The 26,754-nt window shown below is 39.8% G+C and overlaps 1 protein-coding gene and 1 long non-coding RNA gene across 2 annotated transcripts in view; both read left to right on the top strand.

Moving 5' to 3' along the window:
• Positions 1-26,754, top strand: part of LOC140351666 (uncharacterized) — a 344,644-nt gene that overhangs the window by 170,602 nt on the left and 147,288 nt on the right. The gene's annotated exons all lie outside the window — the stretch shown is intronic.
• Positions 1-26,754, top strand: part of thada (THADA armadillo repeat containing) — a 165,224-nt gene that overhangs the window by 37,143 nt on the left and 101,327 nt on the right. Inside the window, exons 27-28 of the mRNA XM_072437603.1 lie at positions 12,120-12,209; positions 19,987-20,118. Of these exons, the coding sequence (XP_072293704.1) occupies positions 12,120-12,209; positions 19,987-20,118 (222 nt within the window). The remainder of the gene's footprint in view (positions 1-12,119; positions 12,210-19,986; positions 20,119-26,754) is intronic.

Genomic DNA, 26,754 nt, shown 5'->3' with positions numbered 1-26,754 from the left:
GTCTAAAGAGTTCTGCCCGTTTCTCCTTCTCTCTGCCCAAATCGAGGCGTGTTTGTGAGATTTCTGCACAGTTTTAAATCACAGCGAGACCCAAATGCCAAGCGTGTGGAAACCGTGATAAGCAAAACGATTGCAGACCTGGGTCAAGTGTTATTTCCAAGTCAAGTTTTACGCTTTGCCAGAAGATGCCTTTTAAGGGCGGAGTCGAAATAAGAGGCGGCGGCCGTTTATAGATGTTTGCAAAATGTGTCAAGGATTTTCCACTAATATGTCTTAAATCTCACACTAACTGGCATTGCCTTGCGAAAGTGAGATTACAATGTCATATCTCTATTAATAAAACCTTTGGCGAGCTGCTTTTGTAGCCTTGTGCGCTGTGGTGTTTGTCTAAATAATAAGATTGTTTTAGAAAAAGAGACGTGATTGTTGACTGTTACTTGCAGCAGTAAAAGAGGTGTAATATAATTTTAATTCCTGAACACATTGAGTTAAAAAGTAGACAATGCAGCATATACTTAATCATATTTACTTGTAATTAATTAGGAATGTCAAGAATATTGGGTTAATCAATAATCACAATAACATCGTTAAAAGTAAAAATAAAATAAAAATCTGGACCATTTTGGAAGCAAAATCTGGTATTTTTTGTTCAATATGTAGCCCATAAAATAGACTTCGATGTAAATAACTTTTTTATCTGGCTTTTTTTGTCACATTTTACTTCATTTTGTCTTTCAGAAAGTACAATTTTGCAAAGCCGGCCACAAACTTAGACCACGAGAATGAAAGAAAATGAAAGATTTCACTGTTGTTTGGTCTCAATAATTGTGAATAATTGTTAAATTGTAACACTAAAGTTTAATTCATCTTGTTTCTTCCTCTTGCTCTCGATGTGTGCGGTTTCAGCAGCTAATAATATTACCCTACTAACATGCTACACTGCTAAAGAATATTTATCATTCAAGACATTAAATTTACCCTTTCAAAACACTTTTGACTGTATAGTTTTGAATATGGACATTTGTAAATCTTAGTACAATGCTGTGTAGGGCTGAAGCAAACTAATTCATTTGTTCCAGCTCATCGATTGATCATCAGCTTATGTAGTAATCGAATAATGACTATCTGGTCTTTACACAGGCTCTATAAAACACCATGAGCTGAGAGAACAGGTTTATGACTCAAAAATATTAGCAAAAACCGCAAAAAGAAACATAGAATGGATATATTCTATGTTTTTAATCATTCTGACCGCCTCAAACGGCTTCACATTAGCTCATCTGGGTAATTTAACGTAGAAGTCTTATTAATATTCACAGTCTTAAAGTTTAATAAAACGAGTCAGTTGGAGTCCTAACGCCATGTGGGATGAATATTGAATAAAACGTTCCTCCCCGTGTCCGTGGAAACGCATTGAACGAGCAGTAGAGTAGTTCTCGCCTCCGAAAAACGCCAAGGCCGCTCGCGTCTCGTTTCGTTGTCTTTTTATTCGTCCGTTTCTGTCTTTTGGAGCTCTGTCGCGTGTCTCCCGTCTCGCATTTTCTTACTTGGTGTCGTGACAGAGTTTTGAGTCATTTTTGAAAGAATACGGAAAGATTTTGTATGTTATTTTGATCTCGTAGTGTCAAATGCTGAATTAAGACATCGAAATCCTCGCCAGTTTTTCTGCGCACGTCTGTTTACAATTAAATTATTGTGGTTTTCTGACATGAACTCGTTGCTAAATGCTATTACGCAGTTCATCGGGTTCATTTCTTCGTTCGCGGCTGTTTCCGGAGTGACTTTTCACCTCCCCCTCTCTATCTTTTCATATTCATATCTTGAAAATGTATTACAGTTAAATCAAGGACAAGTCTATTCATTCAGTGTATCGCGTTTGAAAACAGCCATTGTTTTGGTGCTTCGAATAGCAACAAGATAAAGGCGTGTACAATGTTTTGTGGATGAGAATTGCCCCGTATCTGCAATAAAACAAAACTTTCAATGGATACAAGTTCAAGATAAAGCGCCTGCTGTGTTTGGGTAAGTTCAAGTACATTTTTTTCAAGTTTATTCTGGAAGCGGTGCAAAAAAACCCAAATAATAAAATCATCAGCCCGGTGTTTTTGATTTTCCTGAAGCATTGCTCTAATTTCCCGCAGGTACACAGTGTTCGACCCGGCTGAATGTGTCAGGCTGAACTGTCTGGTCGTATCCAAAGCGGTTATCACCATATGGTCTCCGGCGACTTCTCTGTTTTGGAAAATGCCTGCAGTTCAAAAACAGTGGTGTTTTTGTTCCATATCTGTCTTCTCCACAACATTCGCTAAGACTGCCACAGTATTTGCAGCGTTCGACTCATTATACAACTTGGAAAAAAAAAGCTTTCTTCTGCTTTCTCCTCGATTCTTGCCTCCACTATCTTTCTACCCGTGTAATTAATTAAATTTTAATTGAGATCAAGTATCAGTCCATTCTACTCGTCAATGACATGCTCAGATCTCTTTAATCGAATTAAAAGCATGCGGTTTGGACCATGAACTGTGTGTTGTCTATGTTTTGGAAGGTCATTTTGAAAGGCATTTTAGTTCGTTTTTTAATAAGACAAATCGAGTCAAAGTCGTGATCGATCGATTTGAGCGAAAAAGTCGTGATGGACGTTTGTCGAATCGCCCCAACTGTGCTTTTCTTTCATGTTTTGAATCCTAATTGGCGTATATCCATTGTACATGTTCAGACCGTCTCAATCAGGAGTCATCTAACTTTATCTTCCTTTATATCCAACAAGAACGTTCCATCTTGATGATTATTAACTAAGACCAGAACTGCAAAAGACTAGATATATCTGGGATTGCATATGCCAATTTTAGCCCTAGATCCAAAGTCTTCTGCTTCTGAGAGTCCATACTTCACTCCGATTGATCAAATCCACCTGCCACTCACCACGAGCTTGACGCAGGCTGACCAATTGGTGGAGTGGGTGTGGGAAAGTCTCTGTGTTTGAGCGTAGAGCTGGAATATACGGAGAATTACGTGTATATTGTCTTGCCCAAGATGAATCGTAAAAGTTAGTAAATGGAAAAGGATATTGGGAGATGCTTCTGTTGTGCTTGTGTTTACCGTCGGCCACATGTTTGTTAACGATTGAGCGCAGACACAGCGAGAGGACGACGATCGGGAGGATATATCGGACACGCCGGATACAAACTGCAGCTCGTCTTTGGTCGTATTGACAGTTCTAAGTTTGCTCTTTGTCCTTGTCTCACTGCGAGAAGTACTGCACACGATTTACAGCCGCTACTTTTAAATATTTTCCCCCACGATCAGAAATCCTTCATCGCAGACACCCTACTTAAAGTGACGTACGACGGGTTTTTACGCTTTTCTAATTTTTACGTTATTTGGTGCATTTATACTTGTCGTACATATACATGATAGTTTTACACCAATCGAGCAGGTATTTGTGGAGAAAAGTAAAGAAATCTATAGAAAATTACAGGAAGTGACATCATACTAGGGTCACTCGTTCCAGTTTATGCTGTATTGACACAAAATAAACTACTTTTTGACGCTCTAAACATAATTAAAAAATAATAATGCTGTTCTCATATATTTGTCAAATAAAAAAATTGTGCCATCAAATTACCGTATTTTTCGTACTATAAGTCACACCGGAGTATGTCGCACCAGCCAAAAAATGCATAATAGAGAGGAAAAAAACATATATAAGTTGCACTGGAGTATGAAATGCTGTTGCAAGTGTGAAAATAACAAATAATATCACATATAAGTCACTCTGGAGTATAAGTATAAGTTGCACCCAGTGTTTGCTGGGTAATATCCTACTGTATTGTCATCAATTACATTCAAGAAGTGTAATTATAAACCTAAAAAATGAGAAAAGATTAGAAACATCTAAACAAAATTAGAAACATTTTAAACATGTAAAATGTAACTGCATTTTAGTTTAACGTCGTTCGACCTGTCAGAGGCACTTTAAGCCTGTGCAACATCAACAGCGCCCATGCCCCACCTCTATCCATTCATCCATTAATCCATCTACACGTCCTTCAAATATCATAACTGATCGTTTTCATTAAGCTCATGTCTGAACATATTGCAGACGTACCGTACACGTGTCTCTGAAGTTGAACATTGCTTTCGTACAATGATCCGCGGGTTCGTTCGCGTCCGTGGACTTATACCATATTGTCTTGTAACTCGTCTGACACAACTTCAAAACGCAATCTCTCGTGCCAATTTCTCTGGCCGTTTTGGCCCGGCGTGCTCGCAATGGAGCATCTGCATTGCATTCGTCTGCTTTTGCGTTCCCGTTCCTCTGGCTCTACAGCTTGTACACGCGTGATCTCTATGTTCTGCAAATGCACCGCGACAGCTCGTCCACTGCGATAATCCGACCGAGATGCTCTTCCGCAGCCCGTCGTTCCCACGCGTCCTTTTGCGTTCCGTTCTTGTTGCCGTCTGCGATTTTGATTTTGTGTATTCTACATGGTAACCGGAGTCGAGAGGAGATAGCTCACTCGCACATGATACTCGCTCCCTGAACGTCTGCACTCCTCTGGGGGGGGCTGGATGTTGAAATGATTGCTCTGCTGAGATAAAAGTTATTGTAAACATGGCAGTGTTCCCGACTTCAGTTTATCTCTCTCTCCCTGCACCGCTCTGCACTTATGAGGGATCTGATCCAGCAGTTTGGTTGCTTAGCACCCAGTGTTTTTCGTTATATTTGCTGTGTTTTTCTTTATCTTTATAGTGCAATGTTTTGTATGTAATCTTTTTTTCATTGTTAGTTAACTGAAGGTATGTGGCAATTTTAAATAAAAGCCATAATATAACTATCATACTCAATACCTTTGATAAAGAAGTCATCAAAATAACAAGTAAATTGCAATTACTCAATTACTTTCACCGCGTTTTCCAGACTATAAATCGCACCTTTTTTCATAGTTTTGGCCGGGGTGCGACTTATAAGTGATATTATTTGTTGTTTTCACACTGACAACCACAAGAGGGCGCTCTAGGCTCTAAGCGATGTAGAAGAAGAATCTGCACTTCCTCTACCTCTGGAGTTTGTGGAGTTGTTTAGAAGTGACACAGAGGATGAAGAATTCAGTGGATTTAGTGATTTGGGGTAAAACTGATGCTTTGGTAAACTTGTTAGCATGTTCTTTATGCTATAGTTATCTGAAAAAACTGTTCATATGTTACATTAACATACCAGACACTTACCACAGTTCTGTCTGTGCCTCATGTAGCTGAAGGTGTTAGCGTTAGCATACGTACAACTATTCACCATGTTCTCTCATCTGTTATTATTTTAAACTGCTTTTCAAGATGAAATGTCTGTTCTTGGTCTTGGATTTTATCAAATACATTTCCCAAAAAAATGCAACTTATACTCCAGTGCGACTTATATACGTTTTTTTTCTTCTCTATTATGCATTTTTTGGCTGGTGCGACTTAAATTCCGGAAAATATGCTTCTTTCGGGTACAGTAGAAAGCATTGAAGTGCTTTAAAACCTGTTACCACCCACCTGTCCGCCGGCGAACATTTTCTATATCTCAAATATTCTCTTACATCATCACTTTTATTTCCGTGGTCAATACCAGCAAGCCATACATCATTTTAAAGCTTATTTTCTCAACAAAACGAATATGTCATTGATTTACATTAAATAATATGCCCCAAGAAGCAATTGCCAATAGTTTGTGAGAAAGTCTCAACTTTTACAAACGCATGTCCTACCTGTTTGCTGTTTATGACGGACGAAACGGCTTTAATTCTGTACATCCTTGTACTCAGTCTGTCCGTAAGGAACCATTGAAAAACAATATCCACTTGTATTTTTCCTGAAGTTATCCGATTTCGAGATATTGTCAAGTAAACAAACTTTTCTTCGTTTCTCGCCGGACGAGAATGCGCTTGTCCGCCGCATTTCTCCGTCCATAACAAATGACCTGTTTGACTTATACGATAGTGTTTGACATCGATCTCTTCCTTAGACTGTTTCCTACAGTCCACGAATTTGTCTGTCACCGGGTTTGTTTGTTACAGCCTCCGGAGGAAAAAAATTCGGCGCTTCCGAAGCGCGCGTCCATCTTTGTTTTTAGCCCTTAGCTTCTGCTAACAGGCACGCAGGAGACTTTGAGTGACATATTATTCTAGCCAATCAGGAGACCTTTGTCCTGATAGGCGGGACAAAGGGTTTATTTACACAGAATTCTCCCTGTTCACGTGCGTAAGGCTCCGGGAAGGCTGTAAAGAGCCAGATTTCTCGGCAGGATTTTGCGCATAACGTTTTCTGAGTTTATTAGCCTTTTGGACGTGCATTTTGTTAGATATATGTATTATTATACCAATACAAAAATTAAATAAAAATATTATAATTTTTTTTTTTTTTTTTTAACCTCTATATGGGAAATTCATGGGTAAACTCATATTTACACATTTTCACATATTTTTTTTTTAGCGGTTATAATTGCTATTAGTGGCCTACAAAACATCAAAATGTATGTTTTATGATCATAGAGGAGCTAAAATTGTAATAAAACAGTTTGGCACAGTTGGCACATATTTGGATCACTTGTTCCGAATATACTTTTTGATACAAAAAGGTCAACAGCACCAAAATGCCTGTTTCTAGAGATCTGAAACTTTACACAGTTGTTGTCAACAAGATAAACATCATGTACAGTGAACAGCATATGCACACAATGAAATATGTCATGCTCAGGACCATTACAAATTGACAATATTCAGGCGAGACTAAAAAAGGATGTTTTGTTTATGTTTGGGCCTCTGTAGTGTAAGTTCTGAAGCCCTGACAGTGTCATGTGCACATCTGCAGAAACTAGAAGGCCTAAGCTTTCTAATGATGCATCACACTTACATGTGGAACATAAGATCCTCTTTTAATAAGCAATGCCATTTAGGTATGTCCAACCATTGTGCACAGGGCGAAAATAGGTGGGTGGTAACAGGTTAAGGGTTCAAACAAACCCATGCTTTTGGGGTGCACGGTGGCAAAGGCGGTTAGCGCTCTTGCCTCCCAAGGAGATCGTGGGTTCGATTCCCGGACCAGACCAACATCACATGATCTCTCTGGGTGGAGTCTCCCCGTGTTACCGTGGGTTCTCTCCGGGTTCTCCGGCTTCCTCCCACCGTCCAAAGACATGCATGTGTTAGGCAAAAATTGGTGACTCTAAATTGGCCCTAAGTGAATGAATGTGAGCGTGAACTGTCTGTAATGTCTATGTCTCTGTGTTGGCCCTGCGACAAGTTGGCCACTGTCCAGGGTGTACCCCACCTAAGGGGATAGGGATAGGTCTCTTTTAAAATAAAACCAGTTTGCCCTAGAGTTCAGAGCTCTACGAACAGAATATGCATGAGATCATTGTATTCGGTTCACACTTTCTGTCCATCCTCAAAACTTAATGCTTCTGGACTGCTTAAACATGTGTCTTCTGAGCAGAATCCTAGTAATAAAAAAACATATTGTAAATCTAATTGCAGTGCGTTTTAGAAAAATCAAACTTAAATCTTTTTTTGCCCTAATGTTTACTACTCGTTCTGTGTTTAACTTGTAGTAGTTCTCATGTCATACTTGTCCCACTGTGTTCAAAAGACCTCCTAACTCCGTGTGCCGTCATTGCTTTGTCTTTGGGTTGAGTTCTTGGCCCTCAGAGTTCCTCAGAGGCCTATAGTGTTACTTATCTCCTCTCACAGGAAGCCAAAGGGAACATCCAGGAGGAAATTAAGTCTCTTAGAGAAAACTTTGGTTGTATTTTTGGACTTTGGGTCATTTGGGGGAGATGATTGTCTGAAATTGATTCCTGGATACACAATAGAGGTAATTGCATGAGGCAATGGCGGACTGTCAATCTCAGGCGGAGATTTATACTGTGGCAAAGGTTTTTAGCATTTCTAAAGTGACTAATTGATGGTCCGTGGTGTATTTCTGTGTCAAAAAGTCCTGGTTTTGATCTCCAGACTGGACAAGGACATTCTGTGTGGACATGTTCCTCTTGCGAGTGTAGATTTTTTCCAGGTGCTCAGATTTTGTATTATGTTAAAAATGTATAGTTTATTCTTTTATTCTTCTGCCATACTGATGTTTAACTTGAGTTTTTTATTCTTTGATAACAGCATCTTCTTCTGCTGGTTGGCTGAAATGTCTGTATGAAAATAATGGATAAAAGTGATCAAGATTCTTTTTTTCCCTCCATTTTGAAAACAAGAAAAATAATCATACAAGAGAGAAGAAAATCAAAACACAAGACAAAAATAAAAAAAACAGACACTGTACATACATGACCCCAAAAAAAATTAATAAATACGTTAAATAGATTCAATACATTAAATGCAATAAAATAAAATAAATAAAATACATTTGATGATGAGGATAATGATGATGAAGGGCACCCCATGGAAAGAACATTTTAAGGCACATAAGTTTAAATTCTGATTGTAATTGTCCTTCACTAGTTCAATAGTGTAAAGTCTGTTGCGACGGTGTCAATCTGACATTCCCCATTTAATCCTACTTGAGTACAGCTCGTCGTTGTCCTTGTCCTCTTCATTAGTTTGACTTTGTGGCTTTTTGAGTGCTCTAAATGTCAGCAGTGATTTTTGACCCAGATTTTGTCCCGTCTCTCTCTGAATCATGTGTTGCACCGCTCACGGCTTTTCCCTTCAGGCCACTCTCAATTTAGCCCGGGACACTTGAATAAAACATGTATCAAGCCTCGAGAGTGTGTAAATATAAAGTTTATGTCTAGTACGTCTAGTAAGGCCGAAGTGCGCGTGATGGAAGCACATGCGCCATGTATGGGACTGTTTGTTTGTTTGCGGCAAAAACAAGGATTGATTTGTTGAGACTATTTGGCCCAAGACCAAGTCCTTATCTCGGGTGATCCATTGGCCTCCGTGTCTCCTCCACTTGTTTCAGTCTGATTGGGTTTACGGTCAGGACGGAAATCCAAATCAACAATCAGGGAAATAATTATGTTCAAATGTCATCTGCCCGTTATCCCCAAAAGATTTCCCCAATCTTTAGGTTTTAATTGTTGTACATAACCCACTTTTCAGTTTGAAATAAAGTTTGAATTTAGTTGTCAGTCGCAATGGTTTCAACAAAAAATGAGCAGTATTGAATTAGATATAATCTCATGTGGTGTCAAAAAATAGCCCATTCATAGCTGAAACTTGTATTCTGTACTGTTGCCCGTGCTGTTACGCAACACAATTTAATTTAATTATAAACATGTCTGTCACCATACAAAGTAAATTGACAAAAATCAAATTTCAAAGACTTGTCAAAACTCTTTAAAGTGCCTATGACGGGTGTTTACGGTTTTCAAATTTTGACTTTATTTGGTTTATTAATACCTGTTGTACATGGAAGTTATAGTTTTACACCAATCGAGCAGGTATTTGTGGAGAAAAGTTGAAAAAGCTGTAGAAATTGACAGGAAGTGATATCACACCAGGTACGCTCATCCAAGACAAAGTTTATGCATAAATTACACAATATAAAAGAATGTTGAGAAAGACATTCTTAACATTATTCAACTAAAGTCACTCTTGTTTATTTTAGTTTGTCAAGTAAAAAAAATTGTGCCATTAGATGAGTTTTTTTCTCAGTGTTTGCTGGTAAAGTGTCATCAATTACAAACAGGAAGTGAAATTATAAACCTAAAAAATGAGCTATTCTGAGATCATTTTGCAAAATTTTAAATGCATAAAACTTAACTGCATTTTAGTTCAATGAGTCGTACGTCCTGTCAGAGACACTTTAAGTCTTGGAAAACTTTATACTTTAAAACGGTATGTACCAGGTCAAAACATGTCTAAAATGATTTCCATAAAAGCAAAAACATGGTCTCTGTCTTGCCATTCAAGAAATCTGGACAAACTAACTAAATTATCTTATAACTTTGCTTCATGTATCGTACACTTTGGTATGAAATGACACCTGTGGCGATGAAAGCACATTGTTTAAATCACAACTTATTCCGAGCCGCAAACACCACATTTTGTTTTTACCTCCTCGAATTAAAGCTGAAAGTCTATACTATAATAACATATTGATTGTTTGCTTTTGGCTCTGGCGTGTTGGCGTTTAAAGAGACAATGATTCAGATTGTGGAAAGTGTAGGCAGGTTCCCATACGGCACCACACACAGTGACGATTATCCCCGAGGTGGCTAATCCAGGCTTCAGAAGTCCTAAAATAGCACATTCTATTGCCCACTCAGCGTTGCACTGCGCCAAAGACAAACAGTTGTGGAAATCTTGAAATCATTCTTGCAATAATTACGATAATTACCTAAATAACTTCCCGACTCTCGTGAAATCCTCTGTTGTGGATTTAAACCTTGCCACTTGCATCATGGAAAGTAGCAATTAAAATGTTCCCTGTTCTGCATGGCTTGCGTAATGAATTTGTATTGGAGAGATCATGTCTTTGCATTTCATTATGGACACATGTTTCAGATTATTTGGGCTACTTTACATTCATACACTCAACTCGTTATACGAAATGTCCATTGGCGATGATTACCGACACGTGAAACAGTTAAAATAACACAAACAATTTAAACTATATTTAAATTAAGTGTATTTACTGCAGAATTAGGATTGCGTGTATTGTAGGGATTATCAAAACTATCATGTTAATCGATAATTGTGATTATTCAGGTCACAATATAATTGTAAATGCCCAAAAAATAATAATCAGGACAATTTTAGAAGCAAAACAAGTATTTTTTGTTCAATATATAGCCCAAAAAATAGACCTAAATGTAAAGAAATTATTTTTTCTGGCCGTTTTTTGTCACGTTTAACTGTATTTTGGCTTTGAAGCTGGTCACAAACTTGATGTCAGATCAAAAAGCTGCATTTGTCTTTGAGTCGGAGCATCAAAGACAAATGTAGCATCAACAATGTCACACGCAGTACTTTTATGGTATATGATATAGTATGTAGAGTAAGGAGTGGACGGTAGTGGCCAGCTGCTTTGCGTTTACTGTCGTTCTGTGCTTTATCTTGTTGGTTTGTTTAAACTTGTCTTAGTTCCAAAGTGAGCTGGTCTTGATTCTTGAACACCTTCTTTTATGCACGCCTTTATTCTATCATAGTTTATATATCATTCTTGTAAGTGTTTTATGTTACGCCATATCGCCAAAGAAAATTCCCACGTTGTGTATTTTGTTCACTGACAATGGCAATAAAACATAAGTTCATGCTTGTCTCTATAGTGGAGCCTGAACTATGGAACTATGACATTTGCTCTCAATATCAGCCAAAGTATTAAGATATACTATATTTGTATAGTCCATGAGGTTTTCAATGTTTTAATGAAAATACAGGAACAATCAAATGACATGACACAACAAACACTACACAATAAGTTACTATATTTTCCGGAGTATAAGTCGCACCAGCCAAAAAAGGCATAATAGAGAAGAAAAAAACATATATTAGTCTCACTGGAGTATAATTTGCAGTTTGTGTAAATGTATTTTTTGGATAAAATCCAAGACCAAGACATTTCATTTTGAAATGCAGTTTAAAATAATAACAGATGAGAGAACATGGTGAATAGGAGTATGTATGCTAACGCTAACACCTTCAGCTACATACATAACTACGACATAACTGTGGTAAGTGTCTGGTATGTTAACATAACATATTAACAGTTGTTCAGATAACTATAGCATAAAGAACATGCTAACAAGTTTACCAAAGCATCAGTTTTACCCCAAATCACTAAATCCATTGAATTCTTCTTCCTCTGTGTCACTTCTAAACAACTCCACAAACTCCAGAGGTAGAGGAAGTGCAGATACTTCTTCTGCGTCGCTTAGAGCCTAGAGCGCCCCCTTGTTGTTGTCAGTGTGAAAATAACAAATAATATCACATAAGTTGCTCGAGTATAAATTGCAAACCCGACCTTACTATGAAAAAAGGTGCAATTTATAATCCAGAAAATAGGGTATCTGTTCCTAAGGCCAGTCACATCAACAAATATAACATCATTTATAGAGCTTGTCAAACGTTGTAGTGTCAGGTTCATAAACTCTTAACGGTTTTATCTTGTGTTTCCTGTGTGTCCAGGATGACCGGTCGGGAGTTCTTCACCCGTTTCCCCGCGCTGTACCCGTTCCTCTTGACGCAGCTGGAGGAGGCTGCGGCTTCGGTGGAGAGGTGAGCTCATCCAAACACGCCTCACACTTCTGTTCGAGCGGGAGTGTTGTGCCATTAACTCTATCTGCGCGTTTGGGGAACAGTCCAGCTGCACAAGCCGACATCATCCATCGTGAACGAGTACGCGTGTTGAGTAAAACGTTGATACATCATTCATTTGGAAGTTGGACTCCCTTCTTAAAAGTGATTTGAACATGCGTCATTTGATTTTGAACACATTTATGATTGTAAAAGTTGATGTAACATTTCATATGAGCTTAAGAGTCTATTACTAGCAGAGTTGAAGGAGAATATATCATGCTTTTGTCTGTATGTAGTTATAATATATGACACCAGGAGCTCATTATGTAATATTTTTGGTAATATTAAGTCGTATTGGTCTGAAACGACTTGGTAAAAGACTGTCACTGCTGGACTCTCAAGATAGAGAGATTTAACACGTATTATCATTTAAGAAAGAAAATCTGAGCATCACGTACAGAGATCCAATACAACAATGAGAGGAAGAAAACAATTATCAGTCTTTTAAGAGCCTTTTTACTCAAGTAATTACTCAAAAGTTAACCTTCAAATTACAACCTGCATTTACAATCTAAATTCCCTGTATTTAAATCAACAACATTAAAAACAAATTTATTTTCCACAACAGACAAAGTTTTAAAACACATTGCTAAAACTACTTATTTAGGAAAGTTGAAACCTATGCACTCATTACTGCTTTTCACTACAATGTACTAACAAAGAGGTTTTAAAAATGTATTTATATATATATATATATATATATATATATATATATATATATATATATATATTTTTTTTAATCAAGCACTTCAAATTAATTGTAAAAATATTTGATTTATTTGATTTATTTTATGTATTTTATTTATTTTATTTATTGTTTATCTAATTTATTTTATTGTTTATCTAACTTATTTTATTGTATCTCTTTTATTTCTTTTTTATTGTATTTTATTGTATTTATTGTATTTATTGTACATGAGCACAACGCAGGCAAACACATCCATTTGTGTTGTGTCCACTGCAGTTCATTTGTGGGTCTTCTTGTTATTGCACTCACAGCTGAGTAAAGAGCTGGAGCGTTTACAGTGGGGAGTTGAGTCCTCCGAGGTTCATTGGCCTTATCTAGCTCTGTTCGCTCAATACTCCCGTCTTAAAAGCTCCAGCCAGCTCCCAAAGCAGCCTTGTCTTAATACGGATCCAATTAATTGCTGCTCTTTTGTACAGACGCTTTCACAATCTCTCTTGACCCTTGTCGAAACGTTCGCAAATTTCCCACGGATTCAGTTTGGTGCTGTCGGGACGTCCCACGAGCTCAGCCACCCACACAGAGCGACCGCGCCAAACCAGACACACAAACCCCTGTGCGTTCCCTTTGTTGGCACAGTATGCATGCCGTTTACTGAGTCATTTGTAAGCGGATCTCGTAAACAAATATGGCATCGAGATAAATAAGTGAGCGCGTCCGACCGTTCTGAAAAGTGCACGCTTTGTAGATGAGGAAATCAGATGTAGTATCAAACCACTTAATCTCATTCAATGTTTACAACGTTAGCTCTGATTTAGGGCTTAGTTAGTTCTGATTTAGTCTGGGGTTAGATCTGGTTTAGTCCTGTTTTTTTCCTGGTCTGGATCTGGTTTAGCCCTAGTTTTGTCCTGGTTTAGATTTGATTTAGTCCTGGTTTTGTCCTGGTTTAGATCTGATTTAGCCCTGGTATTATGCTTGTTTTACATCTGATTTAGTCCTGGTTTACATCTGGTTTAGATCTGGTTTTGTCCTTGTTAGATCTGGTTTAGTCCTTGTTAGATCTGGTTTAGCCCTGGTTTTGTGCTGGTTTAGATCTGGTTTAGCCCTGGTTTATTGCTGGTTTAGATCTGGTTTAGCTCTGGTTTTGTCCTGGTTTTGATCTGGTTTAGCCCTGGTTTTGTGCCGGTTTGTATCTGGTTTTGTGCCGGTTTTGTGCTGGTTTGTATGTGATTTAGCCCTGGTTGTGCTGTGCTGGTTTAGCCCTGGTTTTGTCCTGGTTTAGCCCTGGTTTTGTGCCGGTTTTGTGCTTGTTTGGATCTGGTTTAGTCCTGGTTTTGTGCTGGTTTGGATCTGGTTTAGCCCTGGTTTTGTCCTGGGTTCGCCCCGGTTTTGTCCTGGTTTAGATCTGGTTTAGCCCTGGTTTTGTCCTGGTTTAGATCTGGTTTAGCCCTGGTTTTGTCCTGGTTTAGCCCTGGTTTTGTGCCTGTTTTGTGCTTGTTTGGATCTGGTTTAGTCCTGGTTTTGTGCTGGTGTTGATCTGGTTTAGCCCTGGTTTTGTCCTTGTTTCGATCTGGTCTAGCCCTGGTTTTGTCCTTGTTTCGATCTGGTTTAGCCCTGGTTTTGTCCTTGTTTCGATCTGGTTTAGCCCTGGTTTTGTCCTTGTTTCGATCTGGTCTAGCCCTGGTTTTGTCCTTGTTTCGATCTGGTTTAGCCCTGGTTTTGTCCTTGTTTGGATCTGGTTTAGCCCTGGTTTTGTCCTTGTTTCGATCTGGTTTAGCCCTGGTTTTGTCCTTGTTTCGATCTGGTTTAGCCCTGGTTTTGTCCTTGTTTCGATCTGGTTTAGCCCTGGTTTTGTCCTTGTTTCGATCTGGTTTAGCCCTGGTAGATCTGATTCAGGCAAAAGGCCTGTGAATTTGACTTTTTCCCCTAAATTGGACCCACAACACAGGGTTAAGTCCTGGTTCAATCCTGGTTCACACCTGGTTCACACCTGGTTCAATCCTGGTTCAATCTTTGCTTTTATTCAAAACTGCAGTCCAAAAGAAGTAGAAGACATTTTTGGATTTATAAAAAGAAGAGAGAATGAGCGTAGTTGGAGTAAGACGGAGTAAGACTGCAGTCCACTGTTTAAGACGTGAAATCAAACGTAGCACGCTCATTATAAAACATCAAACGACATTAATGTGCATCTTAATTTAGATCAGAAAGAGCTTGTTTTTAGCCAGGCGATAAAAGTTGAAAAAAAAACCTTTTAGTCCTGGTTTAGCTTCAACACTGGAAGTATTATGCATTAGTGCCGGCTTTGTAATGGTAATTGCACCTAGAATTACTCAACTTCTTGATCTTGAAAATGTATGAATCTTTACAATTTGAATGATGAAGTTTTGGGTGATAGACAGAAATGCCACAATGTTTTGATTGAATATCTATCTAACAATTGCAAGCCTTTTTGGTTTTGCACTGTTAAGTTTATTATGTAATATCATCATAAAAGCTAGTTAAACTTTTTAAATATCACTGAAATTGTGTCTGATGCTTAAAATGCCTCAAAACCATCTTAGGCTTTACTTGTATTGCTTCAAAATATCCCTTTTCTAACCATTTATTTCATATTTTCTGCTATTTTCAATGACAATTAGTGTCCGGATGTCTCGTCTTGAGCCACTTTCCCCCTCGTCGCAGTCGTTTTATAACGTTTGTAATCTCGAACGACGTTTTAGTCGAATTGGGTCTTGCGTTAGATAAGTGTAATTCGAGTGTTGTCTTTCGGTGGAACAGACGGGCCAGACCTAAGCTTTATTTCCGTTGGCCTCGTTAAATACCCAGGTTGTCATCGGTGTTTAAATCCTTAGACTTGCTCTCACAGACTACAGTTTGTTTCTCTTTATGCGGCGTTTTGATTCATATCTGGCAGTTGCGGACTTATCTACAAAAGCTATTTCAGGTGATGGCCCAACATTAATCTTACTTTTTTACAGAGATTTGTTACAGTCCGGGGCCTTATCTGCCTCGACGCCGGGTCCAAGCCAAGCACTCCTTCATTACACGCACATTCCTCCCGTGATCTAAACTAAACGAGACATTCATTTTGCATTTGGACTCGCCGTGTACTTTGGGGCCCCTCGGTCTGACTTTGCCGCGTCGCATTTGTCGGCTAAATTTGGCACTTTTGCTAATGTTTGGAGACGACGCATATGAGGCGTGGAGTATTTACGAGGCAATGAAAGGCTAATAAAGCATCGCCTTTGAAAATGTGTGCAAAGATGTGTTCTTCTAGTGGTTCTAAACAGGTGAGTTTGGGCCAAAAATAAATGAATAATAAATACTGTATTTTCCGGACTAGTAGTTGCACCGGAGTATAAGTCGCACCAGCCAAAAAATGCACAATAGAGAAGAAAAAAACATATAAGTCGCACTGGAGTATGAAATGTGGTTGCAAGTGTAAAAGTAACAAATAATATCACATATAAGTCGCTCTGGCGTATAAGTATAAATATAAGTCGCACCCCGGCCAAAACTATGAAAATGAAAATACGGTAATCCAGTTTTCTCTTAATTTTTCAGTGGCAGTTCGAAGCTCATTGGTGTATTTTTCCAACATTTCTCCCTTTTATTGTAAAAGTATTGAGAATGTAATGATTTAAAGTCTTCCAACTGACAAGAAATGTACTGTATTTAGGATGAAAATGTTTTTAAAAAAAGGCTGATTTCTCTTATCAAGTCTTGATTGACTTATAAATTAAGGCATGTACCGTATTTTCCGGACTATGAGTCGCACCGGAGTATAAGTCGCACCAGCCAAAAAATGCATAATAGAGAAGAAAAAACATCAAAAAAGTCGCACTGGAGTATGAAATGCGGTCGCAAGTGTGAAAATAACAAATAATATCACGTATATCATTACATCAGTATAAATATAAGTATAAGTCGCACCCCGGCCAAAACTATGAAAAAAGGTGCGACTTATAGTCCGGAAAATACGGTACATTTTATTATAACTGAAATGATTATGTCAAAAAGTATTCAAATGTTGTAGTATTATTGCAGCAGTCATTAAGCCTCACAATCACAATAATTTCCAATATTGTGCAGCTTTTTAACAAACAGCACCACATGTTCCATAAATGTCGAGTTCAAATACCGAACACGTCTAGAAACCCCCCCGTTTATTGAATAATTCAGTCGCAGGATTAATGCTCAGGCTGTCATTCTCACCCCTTCACTGCTGAGCGTTGCCGTGCTTTGCTAACTTCTCGTTGACCCTTCAAGCGCGAGCCGTTTTAGCTCCTCCCATATGGTCTTAGCTGCGAGCAATCATCGCTAATGATATTTTGAGAAGGTCTAAAACGCCGCTCTCCGGAACCGTTTAATCTGAACGCGGATGAATAATGACTCCGTGTCTTGTCTTCATCCTGTCAAACGCCGAGCCGCAGCTGGGGCCCCGGCGCGCTCCAATGTGTTTGTAATTGTGCTCTTGTTTTGGTCGAGGGCTGTGACATCACTTCCTGTCCCGCTGTGCTCCCTTGAACTGTGACTCTAAACACATAAAACACTCGCTAATTAGAGCCTCGTTGCGTCTCTCCCACAATAAGAAGCCCCCCCCCCCAGAGATGAAGACAACAGGTTGTTCTTTGTCTTCATTTGTCATGATAAGAAACTCGATACTACTCTATCTTGACAAAAAGGCTTGATACTTTACACTGATACTAACATGAAAATGGAACAAAACACTCTTTTTAGACAGTAGAATATAATTTTTAACCCAAAGTAATAATTACTTATACTTTTATTGTCATTTTAAGTCAACTTCACACACCAGGAACTTGCTTGGGCGCTGGCTGTAACATAATTAAAATATAAACTATGATAAAATAAATCATGCATAGAAAATATAACTAAAAAATTGAAACTAAACATAATACAAAAACGGTGCAAATGTGATATGATAAGTATTTATATGTAAAACTTCAACGTCATAAAGTGTTTCCCTTTCCGAGAACCAGGAAGTGCGCTGTTAGCATGCTAGCTGTTACCGTGACGACAACAATCGCCCTGGTCTTTAAATGTGCTTATAAACTCCTCGATGCGAATGAATTATGAAGCTCAAAACGTCTCATGTAAATGCGGATTGCAGCGCTTTTCTCTGCCCCCCATTTTTGTATCTTTCCCTTTCTCCCTCTTTAATTCTCTCTCTCTCTCTCCCTCTCCCTCTCCCTCTCCCTCTCCCTCTCCCTCTCCCTCTCCCTCTCCCTCTCCCTCTCCCTCTCTCTCTCTCTCTCTCTCCCTCTCCCTCCCCCTTTTCTTTCTCTGCATATATTGAACAAAGTAATGAAAAGCACAAGTTGTTTTCGCAGGGGTCTGTTGTTCTGTTTCCTTGATGATATCCTCATGACTGATGACACACACACACACACACACACTTTATACGCTCAAACTAACTGCAGGCGCTGTGGGTCGAACACCAGCTTTCCCACCATTATCCTTTATTGCAACCTTTTGTTCGTATAAGGAGGGATTAAAGGGGGTTTATTGGTAGAGATTTTTCTATTACTGCCTGTGCAAAGAGAGCTATTAAAACGTAACAATTATGTAAGTCATGCTGATTAAATTATAACTTATTGATGACGAATGACGTGGAATGAATTGACATTTTTCCAGTACAGTATTTTCCGGACTATAAGTGGCACCTTTTTTCATAGTTTTGGCCGGCGTGCGACTTATACTTATATTTTTTTCTTCTCTATTATGCATTTTTAGGCTGGTGCGACTTACACTCCGGAAAATACGGTACATTTGAATACATTTGTGTGTCTAATAAAGTCGTCAAAAATGCAAAACCCAGATTCTAATTAATACGTATTGATGTTATGAATTGCCTCGATCTTTTTTCGCAATTTTCAAAAAAAAAAGTCAAAAGTACAGCAGGAGAAACACCGCTTAAGTACAGTAGGAGAAAGTACAGCAGGAGAAACAGAGTTCAAGTACAGAAGGTGAAAGTACAGCAGGAGAAACACTGCTCAAGTACAGTAGAAATGTGGAGTTCAAGTACAGTAGGAGAAACGCAGAGTTCAAGTTCAGTAGGAGAAACGCGGAGTTCAAGTACAGTCGGAGAAACGCGGAGTTCAAGTACAGTCGGAGTTCAAGTACAGTCGGAGTTCACGTACAGTAAGAGTTCACGTACAGTAAGAGTTCACGTACAGTAAGAGAAACTCGGAGTTCAAGTACAATCAGAGTTCAAGTACATTCGGAGTTCAAGTACATTCGGAGTTCAAGTACAGTAAGAGTTCAAGTACAGTAAGAGTTCAAGTACAGTAAGAGTTCACGTACAGTAAGAGTTCACGTACAGTAAGAGAAACTCGGAGTTCAAGTACTTTCGGAGTTCAAGTACAATCGGAGTTCAAGTACATTCGGAGTTCAAGTACATTCGGAGTTCAAGTACAGTAAAAGTTCAAGTACAGTAAGAGTTCAAGTACAGTAAGAGTTCACGTACAGTAAGAGTTCACGTACAGTAAGAGAAACTCGGAGTTCAAGTACAATCAGAGTTCAAGTACATTCGGAGTTCAAGTACAGTCGTAGTTCAAGTACAGTTACAGTCGGAGTTCAAGTACAGTCGTAGTTCAAGTACAGTTACAGTCGGAGTTCAAGTACATTCGGAGTTCAAGTACAGTCGTAGTTTAAGTACAGTCGGAGTTCAAGTACAGTCGGAGTTCAAGTACAGTCGGAGAAACGCAGAGTTTAAGTACGGAAGGAGCAACATCTACCGATATTTCAATTTTTTTCTAATAATTAAACCTGAACTAATACATTTAAAGACATGTTTTTACACATTTCTATTGGATTGACTATCATTATGGGGATACTACAGCCCTATGTTTAGTAGACTAGTATCTAAAATACTTTATTTATTATTATTCATTTGTTTTAACCCAGCATTCACTTAAGTCATCTCTCCTTTGTTCAGAATGTGTTGTTGCCATGAGACTTGACATGACCTTTTGCTTGTTCTGACAGTGACAGTGGGCAGGTGAAGCTCCACCCAAGCCTGTTCCTGCTGCTCCTGGTCCTGAGCCGGCTTTACCCCTCCCCCATGGATGGCTCCTCCTCTCCTCTGGGACTCGCCCCTTTCACTCCGTTTATCATCAGGTGGGTGCCCACACTCCGGTTCTTATTGTAGGGGGGTCTCCACTGCCAAAAATAGTATCTACACCAGTTAAATGACTTAATTTTGTTTATAGTTGTTGTTGTAGTTTTTCTTAAGTTTCATTACCAGCAAATTACTACCTTACTATGGTGGAAATTGCATGGTCTCATACATCATAATACAAATTAGTCTATCTACAGTCAGAACCTTTCAAGGCCCAGAATTATGTGAGTTTCAAATGATTCTTTTCGTTTTATGGCACTACAGGTGCCGCGCGCAAATGTCTCATATGTTAGTTACAATAATTGTGAAAAGAAACTACTTTACATTTCACAAAAAAATTGCTATTCTGTGATGATATGTGATGTGTTAGGTAAAATTGATGACTCTAAATTGGCCCTAGAGAATGAATGTGAGAGTGAATGGTTGTCTGTAATGTCTATGTCTCTGTGTTAACCCTGCGATGAGTTGGCCACTGTCCAGGGTGTACCCCGCCTAAGGCCCGAAGTCACTCGGATAGGCTCCAGTCACCCGCGACCCCGAAAGGGAACAAGCGGTAGAAAATGGATGGATGGATGGAATTCCCTTTCTCACACTGTCAAATCAAACTTTGAAATGAGAAAGTAAAGTTAACGTGACAAAAGAAACGGGCAGATTTTATGTTTTGACTGAATTAAAATGTCCTGATTTCGCTTGGATCATAAACCCGAATAATTACAATTAACCGCTTCATTTCCACGTCCCCATGCACAGCGTCTCTGTGAACTGATTGCTCTCCCGGGACCGCCTCCTGTCGCTCCGTGAACGCGAGCAGCTTCCGCCGTTCACACGACTTCACAAACACGTGCTCCGCTGAACACACCGTCGCCTGGTCACCCACCCGCCCCTCGCCGTCCGACAGACCCCCGCTCCCCTCGCCCTCTGAAGCGCCGCCGCCTCTAAGATTAGCCCCGCGATAACCTGGCAGACACAACACCCGCAGACCAAACCGCGCTCCCGTGGGCCCTCGCCTCTGCTGTTTGTGCAGGTGGCCAACAGAAACACCGTGTTTTGGGTTTCGCTGGTTCGTTTTCTGCGTCGCTTCCAGTTCCCGGTTTGCGACTTGTTATGGAACATACCGGCACATCACCGCGACGCACAAAGTGTCAACGACCACATAGTGTTAAAATACCAATACTGAAACATAAAGTGTCCTATTAGCGATTCGAACTACTAGGACTGAACGACCTTTTTCGTTTGGTGTCTTGTTTTAGTCGTCGATGCATTTGTTCGTTAAGATTGTGAGACTTTATTTGCAAATGAGCAGAAACGAGCAGCGTTGGCAACGACCGTAGAGTTGGACCAATGCGGTCACGATACTAAAAAGTTGCACTCGTTTTATACAAAGCAACAGGCTCGATATTCGATACCAGTTCCGATACCACGATGATACTTTCATTTTCGACACAAAATAGTTGTATCTTTTTTTATCATGAGATCGTATCCTTGTTCTGATGATGACCTTGTTCTGCCTTTTCACTTATAAAGATGATGTTTGAAAATAATGATCTGCCAGTGCCATGCCCCCTTTTTGTCAGTTAATCAAAGCTCAGTGTGTTGAGTCAACCAAATATTTGTATTACCGTATTTTCCGCGCATATAAGGCGCACTTAAAGGCGTTATGGACATTATGGCCCAAATCTGTGTCTCATTTCCTTGTGGCGTGGACCACCGATTAGTCCTGCCACGTTGCAATCATAAAACACATCTAGTGCTTACCTGCAGCCGCGTCGGCTCGTCCCCTGGAGAGCAGCACGTTTCCCCGTGGCTGAGCGCATGGATCTATCATAATATAGTTCCCTCAGTGTACGGGACAAAATTAAGACAGAGAAAGACTGTTCGAACTGGCTCAGAAGAGACGGAAATCTACGGGAGGCGAGAGATGCGATGCGATTTGTCACGCTAATAAACTAAAGCACGTGTGTTTTTTATGCATCCGCACGGGGGGAGTGCGCATGCGCACTTCCACTTGAGTTCTCAAATCGGCGAAAAATCCATTACGCCTTTAAAAGCCTTTAATTTGATGAAAAAACAACAGTGCACGTTATAATCCTGTGCACCTTATATATGGATTAATTCTGGTTGTGCTTACTGACCTCAAAGCGATTTTGTGTGTGGTACACGTTCTGTTTCAAAAAATAGACCGTTCATTGACAGTGCAGTGCGCCTTATAGTGCTGAAAATACGGTACTACTTGTAATACTGCCCTAGACTGAATTAGGTCTAAATTTGAGTAAGATCGCTGACCTTGAAGTGTAGATTTGGACTAAACTAGGTTAATAAATGCAAAAGATTGTTAAATTTGCCAGAAATAAACCAAGGATCAAGACTCTGGACTACACCAAGCCAGATATAAGCTTTGACCAGCTCTAAATGAAATTCTGAACCATAGAACTAAAAGTTTGCTATGATGTTTGTAAGTATAACAAATATTTTTCAATACAAACACCGAAAATTGTTAGTTACCTTCACCATAGTTAAAAAAACCTCCACTCTTTCAGACAAATGGGAAACCTCAGCTTCCAGGCCACATAATTCACATTCCAGCGGCTGAAAAATGAACAAATATTATCTGGAAGCAGACTCTGTGCTTTTGCTCGTGTTTAGAGAAAATACTGTGCCGATAACGTGAACTCCTCAGCTCTTGGTGCGCTCCTCTCAGACGCCGCTTCTCAAACTGTTGTGTGGACGCTCCGACCTTCACGTTTCAGACCGTGTTGGCTCCAAAATAGAACGAGGACTAAACTTGGACATCATTTGGACTACGCTAATTAGCAATAACAACTTATCAGAACCGAACTAGGAAAGAACGCGGTCAAAATGTAGACTTGGTGTGGACAAAACAGCACTTTATCTGAACTGAACTAGGACCAGGGCTAAACCAGGACTAAGACTGCTAAAATCAGGTTTAAATCTTGACCTAAACCCTTTACCGTATTTTCCGGGCTATAAGTCGCACCTTTTTTCATATTTTTGGCCATTGTGCGACTTATACTTATATTTATACTTATATATACTTATACTCTGGAGCGACTTATGTGATATTATTTGTTATTTTCACACTTGCAACCTTATTTCACACTTTTGAAAAACATTTTTCTTCTCTATTATGCATATTTTGGCTGGTGCAACTTATACTCCGGTGCGACTTATAGTCCGGATAATACGGGATAATTCATTTCACTGTAGCACGAAGTATGAGTCACGAATGGTCCGCCGTCGGCCACTGAGATAACAGCAGCAGACTCGGTGCGTGTGCGAGAGTACAACTGTGCGTGCGTGCTTGCGTGTGTGTGTGTGTGTTTGTGTGTGTGTGTGTGTAAAAGGCAAGCGTGTCATGTCGAGATGTATTTTTATGAGAGGGAACATGACATTTTTGTTGCAGTTTGAAAGAGCACTCGACCTCTCCCTCCTGAATGCCCATTACCGCATGTCCGACCTCTTGAGAACATGTTGAAATATCGTGTCTGTTGATTCTGTCGGCGGTGCATCATGTTGACCTGGGTACTCCCCCCAAAAAGCCACCGGGACGTTAATAAATACTTTGCGCTGATGCGAAGCGTCGCAACAGTGGATGGAGCGGGGAAATTGTGTTAAAATCAGGAAAGGCACAGTTCTCTTTCTCATCCGAAACAAATGTACAAAGTGCCATTGTGTGCACGATTCTGAAAAACAAAATACCGTATTTTCCGGAGTATAAGTCGCACCTGCCAAAAAATGCATAATAGAGAAGAAAAAAAACATATAAGTCACACTGGAGTATGAAATGCGGTTGCAAGTGTGAAAATAACAAATAAAAGTCATAAGTATATAAGTAAGATAAGATAAGATAAGATATTCCTTTATTGTCCCACATGGGGAAATTTCATTGGTGCAACGCAGGTAGATACAAAGGTAGATCCAGAAGAACAGATCACTTATAGGAAGTCTGAAAAACACTTTCAGTAGAAGATCTCCTATAAATAAATAAAAACTCCCATAGACAAATAAATAAATACCATTGCATGTGATCCCGACAGTAATTGCACATGAATATGTGTCACGACAGCACATAGATTGCACATGAAAGTATAAATATAAGTCGCACCCTGGCCAAAACTATGAAAAAAGGTGCAACTTATAGCCCGGAAAATATGGTAATCAGTATTTCAGAGTACGGCCGTTGCCACCGCTGTTTGTTTTGATTTATATTCTTTTATTACTAATTGCTTTATTAGGTGTATATGAATTGTTATTGTTAAGTCATTGAGCTACGGGAGTGACTGGACTTTTCAAGAGTGTTAGTGAAACAGTTTGGTCAATGGTCACCGCTGACCGCTCCGTGCGCTTTGGAGATCCTTTGAAGTACGATGGGCAGATTACGCACAGTTTATCGCTGCTTGTGCTTCATTATAACCAATGTATAGACAAACTTACAAACTCTGTACCGCAAGTTTCTAAGTCAGGAACATCAGGAAACTCCCCTAAGGCGCTTTGTTGGCGCGGTAGATTTGAGTTTGGTTAATAATTGTCCTTCTTCCCCATGTTTTTTTAAAAATTATAGCTGCCTCTATTGTCATTTTAAGTTATACTTTTATGAAGGTACTTTTTAATGATCCAATGAAACAACAGTGCTCTTGACCAACTTAAATCAACTTATAATTAAGCCTTGACAAGTAAAATAATCAAAATGAACATCCACGCTTCCAAGTTTTCTGTGCATATGCCCGTAAATATATAAAAATCGAATGAAACGCACGCTGAATATGTTTTATATGATCATAATTGCAGAGTGTTATTCATGATTGAGCCCCACTTTGCGTAAGTCACAGGTAAACAGAGTGCTCTCGGCTCCGATCCCAAACAAACCCTGTGTGTCGGCGATAAATTTAGCCCCGGCCTTGACTTCTCTGGCCCCGCCTCCATCGCGCCTGTCCCGTGTTTAACCGAGGCGAGTGTGGACGTGTCTCAACAGCCCCCTTATGTCTGGCTGACTCCCACCTCTGACTGTCTGCTCCTGGGACTGTTTTAATCACCTGCTTTTCGTTTTAAAGTGCCTATCACAGGTTTTTACTATTTTCTAATATGGACTTTATTTGTTGTATTTGTACCTGTTGTACATATAAATTACAGTTTTACATCAATCGAGTAGGTATTTGTGGAGAAAACATTTAAAAATCTGTAGAAAATGACAGGAAGTGACATCACACTAGGAACATCATCATCATTTATGCAGATTTTTTTTTTGACATTTTAAACATCAATTCAACAAAAAAAGTCTCATATTTTTGATTGTCAGCTAAAAATAATTGTGACATTAAATGAGTTTTTTGTCCAGTGTTTGCTGGGTAATTTCCTAGTGTGATGTCATCAATTACAAACAGGAAGTTAAATTAAGATAAGATAAGATATTCCTTTATTGTCCCACATGGGGAAATTTCATTGGTGCAACGCAGGTAGATACAGAGGTAGATACAGAAGAAAAGAATAGATCACTTATAGGAAGTCTGAAAAACACTTTCAGTAGAAGATCTCCTATAAATAAATAAAAACTCCCATAGACAAATAAATAAATAAATAAATACATAAATACCATTGCATGTGATCACGACAGTAATTGCACATGAATATGTGTCACAACAGCACATAGATTGCACATGAATTTCACAGTAATTGCACATGAATTGCACATGAATTCCAACAGCAATTGCACATATGACAGAATTGCACATCAGTATTAGGTTAGGTCAGTATTGCGAGTGTTCAGTACTAACAGTTTTTGTTATAAAGTCTGACAGCAGCAGGAAGGAAAGACCTACGGAACCTTTCCTTCACACATCGAGGGTGGATCAGTCTCTCACTGAAGCTGCTCTCCAGAGCGGACAGAGTGTCCTGCAGGGGGTGACACTCATGGTCCAGCATAGATGTGAATCTAGCCAGGACCCTCCTGTCCCCCACCTCCTGCACCGAGTCCAGAGCACAGCCCAGGACGGAGCTGGACTTCTTGATGACTCTGTCCAGCCTCTTCCTCTCCCTCTCTGTGATGCTGCTGCTCCAGCAGGCCACACCGGACAGGAGGGCTGATGCCACCACAGAGTCGTAGAAGGTCTTCAGGAGTGGCCCTGTCACTCCAAAAGACCTGAGTCTCCTCAGGAGGTAGAGCCGACTCTGGCTCTTCCTGTACAGTGCGTCTGTGTTATGAGTCCAGTCCAGTTTGTGGTTCAGATGAACACCCAGGTACTTGTATGAGTCCACTCTCTCAATGTCCCGTCCTTGGATGTTCACTGGTGAGGGGGCAGTGGGGTGGCGTCTGCGGAAATCCACCACCATCTCCTTGGTCTTCCCCGCGTTGATGAGGAGGTGGTTCCGCTGACACCAGTCCACAAAGTCCTGCGCCAGTCCTCTGTACGCCTCGTCATCGTCGTCCGTGATGAGTCCGATGATGGCAGAGTCGTCAGAGAACTTCTGCAGGACACAGCTGTCCGTGTCATGTCTGAAGTCTGCAGTGTAAAGGGTGAAGAGAAAGGGCGCGAGGACAGTGCCCTGGGGCGCCCCCACCCTGCAGGTCCGAGTGTCAGACACACAGTTCCGGGCTCTCACAAACTGGGGTCGGTCTGTGA

This window comes from Eucyclogobius newberryi, unplaced genomic scaffold (genome assembly GCF_026437365.1).
Source record: "Eucyclogobius newberryi isolate DKJ021-1_F unplaced genomic scaffold, fEucNew1.0.hap1 SCAF_8, whole genome shotgun sequence".
In the NCBI taxonomy this organism is placed as follows: Eukaryota; Metazoa; Chordata; class Actinopteri; order Gobiiformes; family Gobiidae; genus Eucyclogobius; species Eucyclogobius newberryi.
The sequence above is the reverse complement of the archived record's forward strand: the minus strand, read 5'-3'. Positions and strand labels throughout refer to the sequence as shown.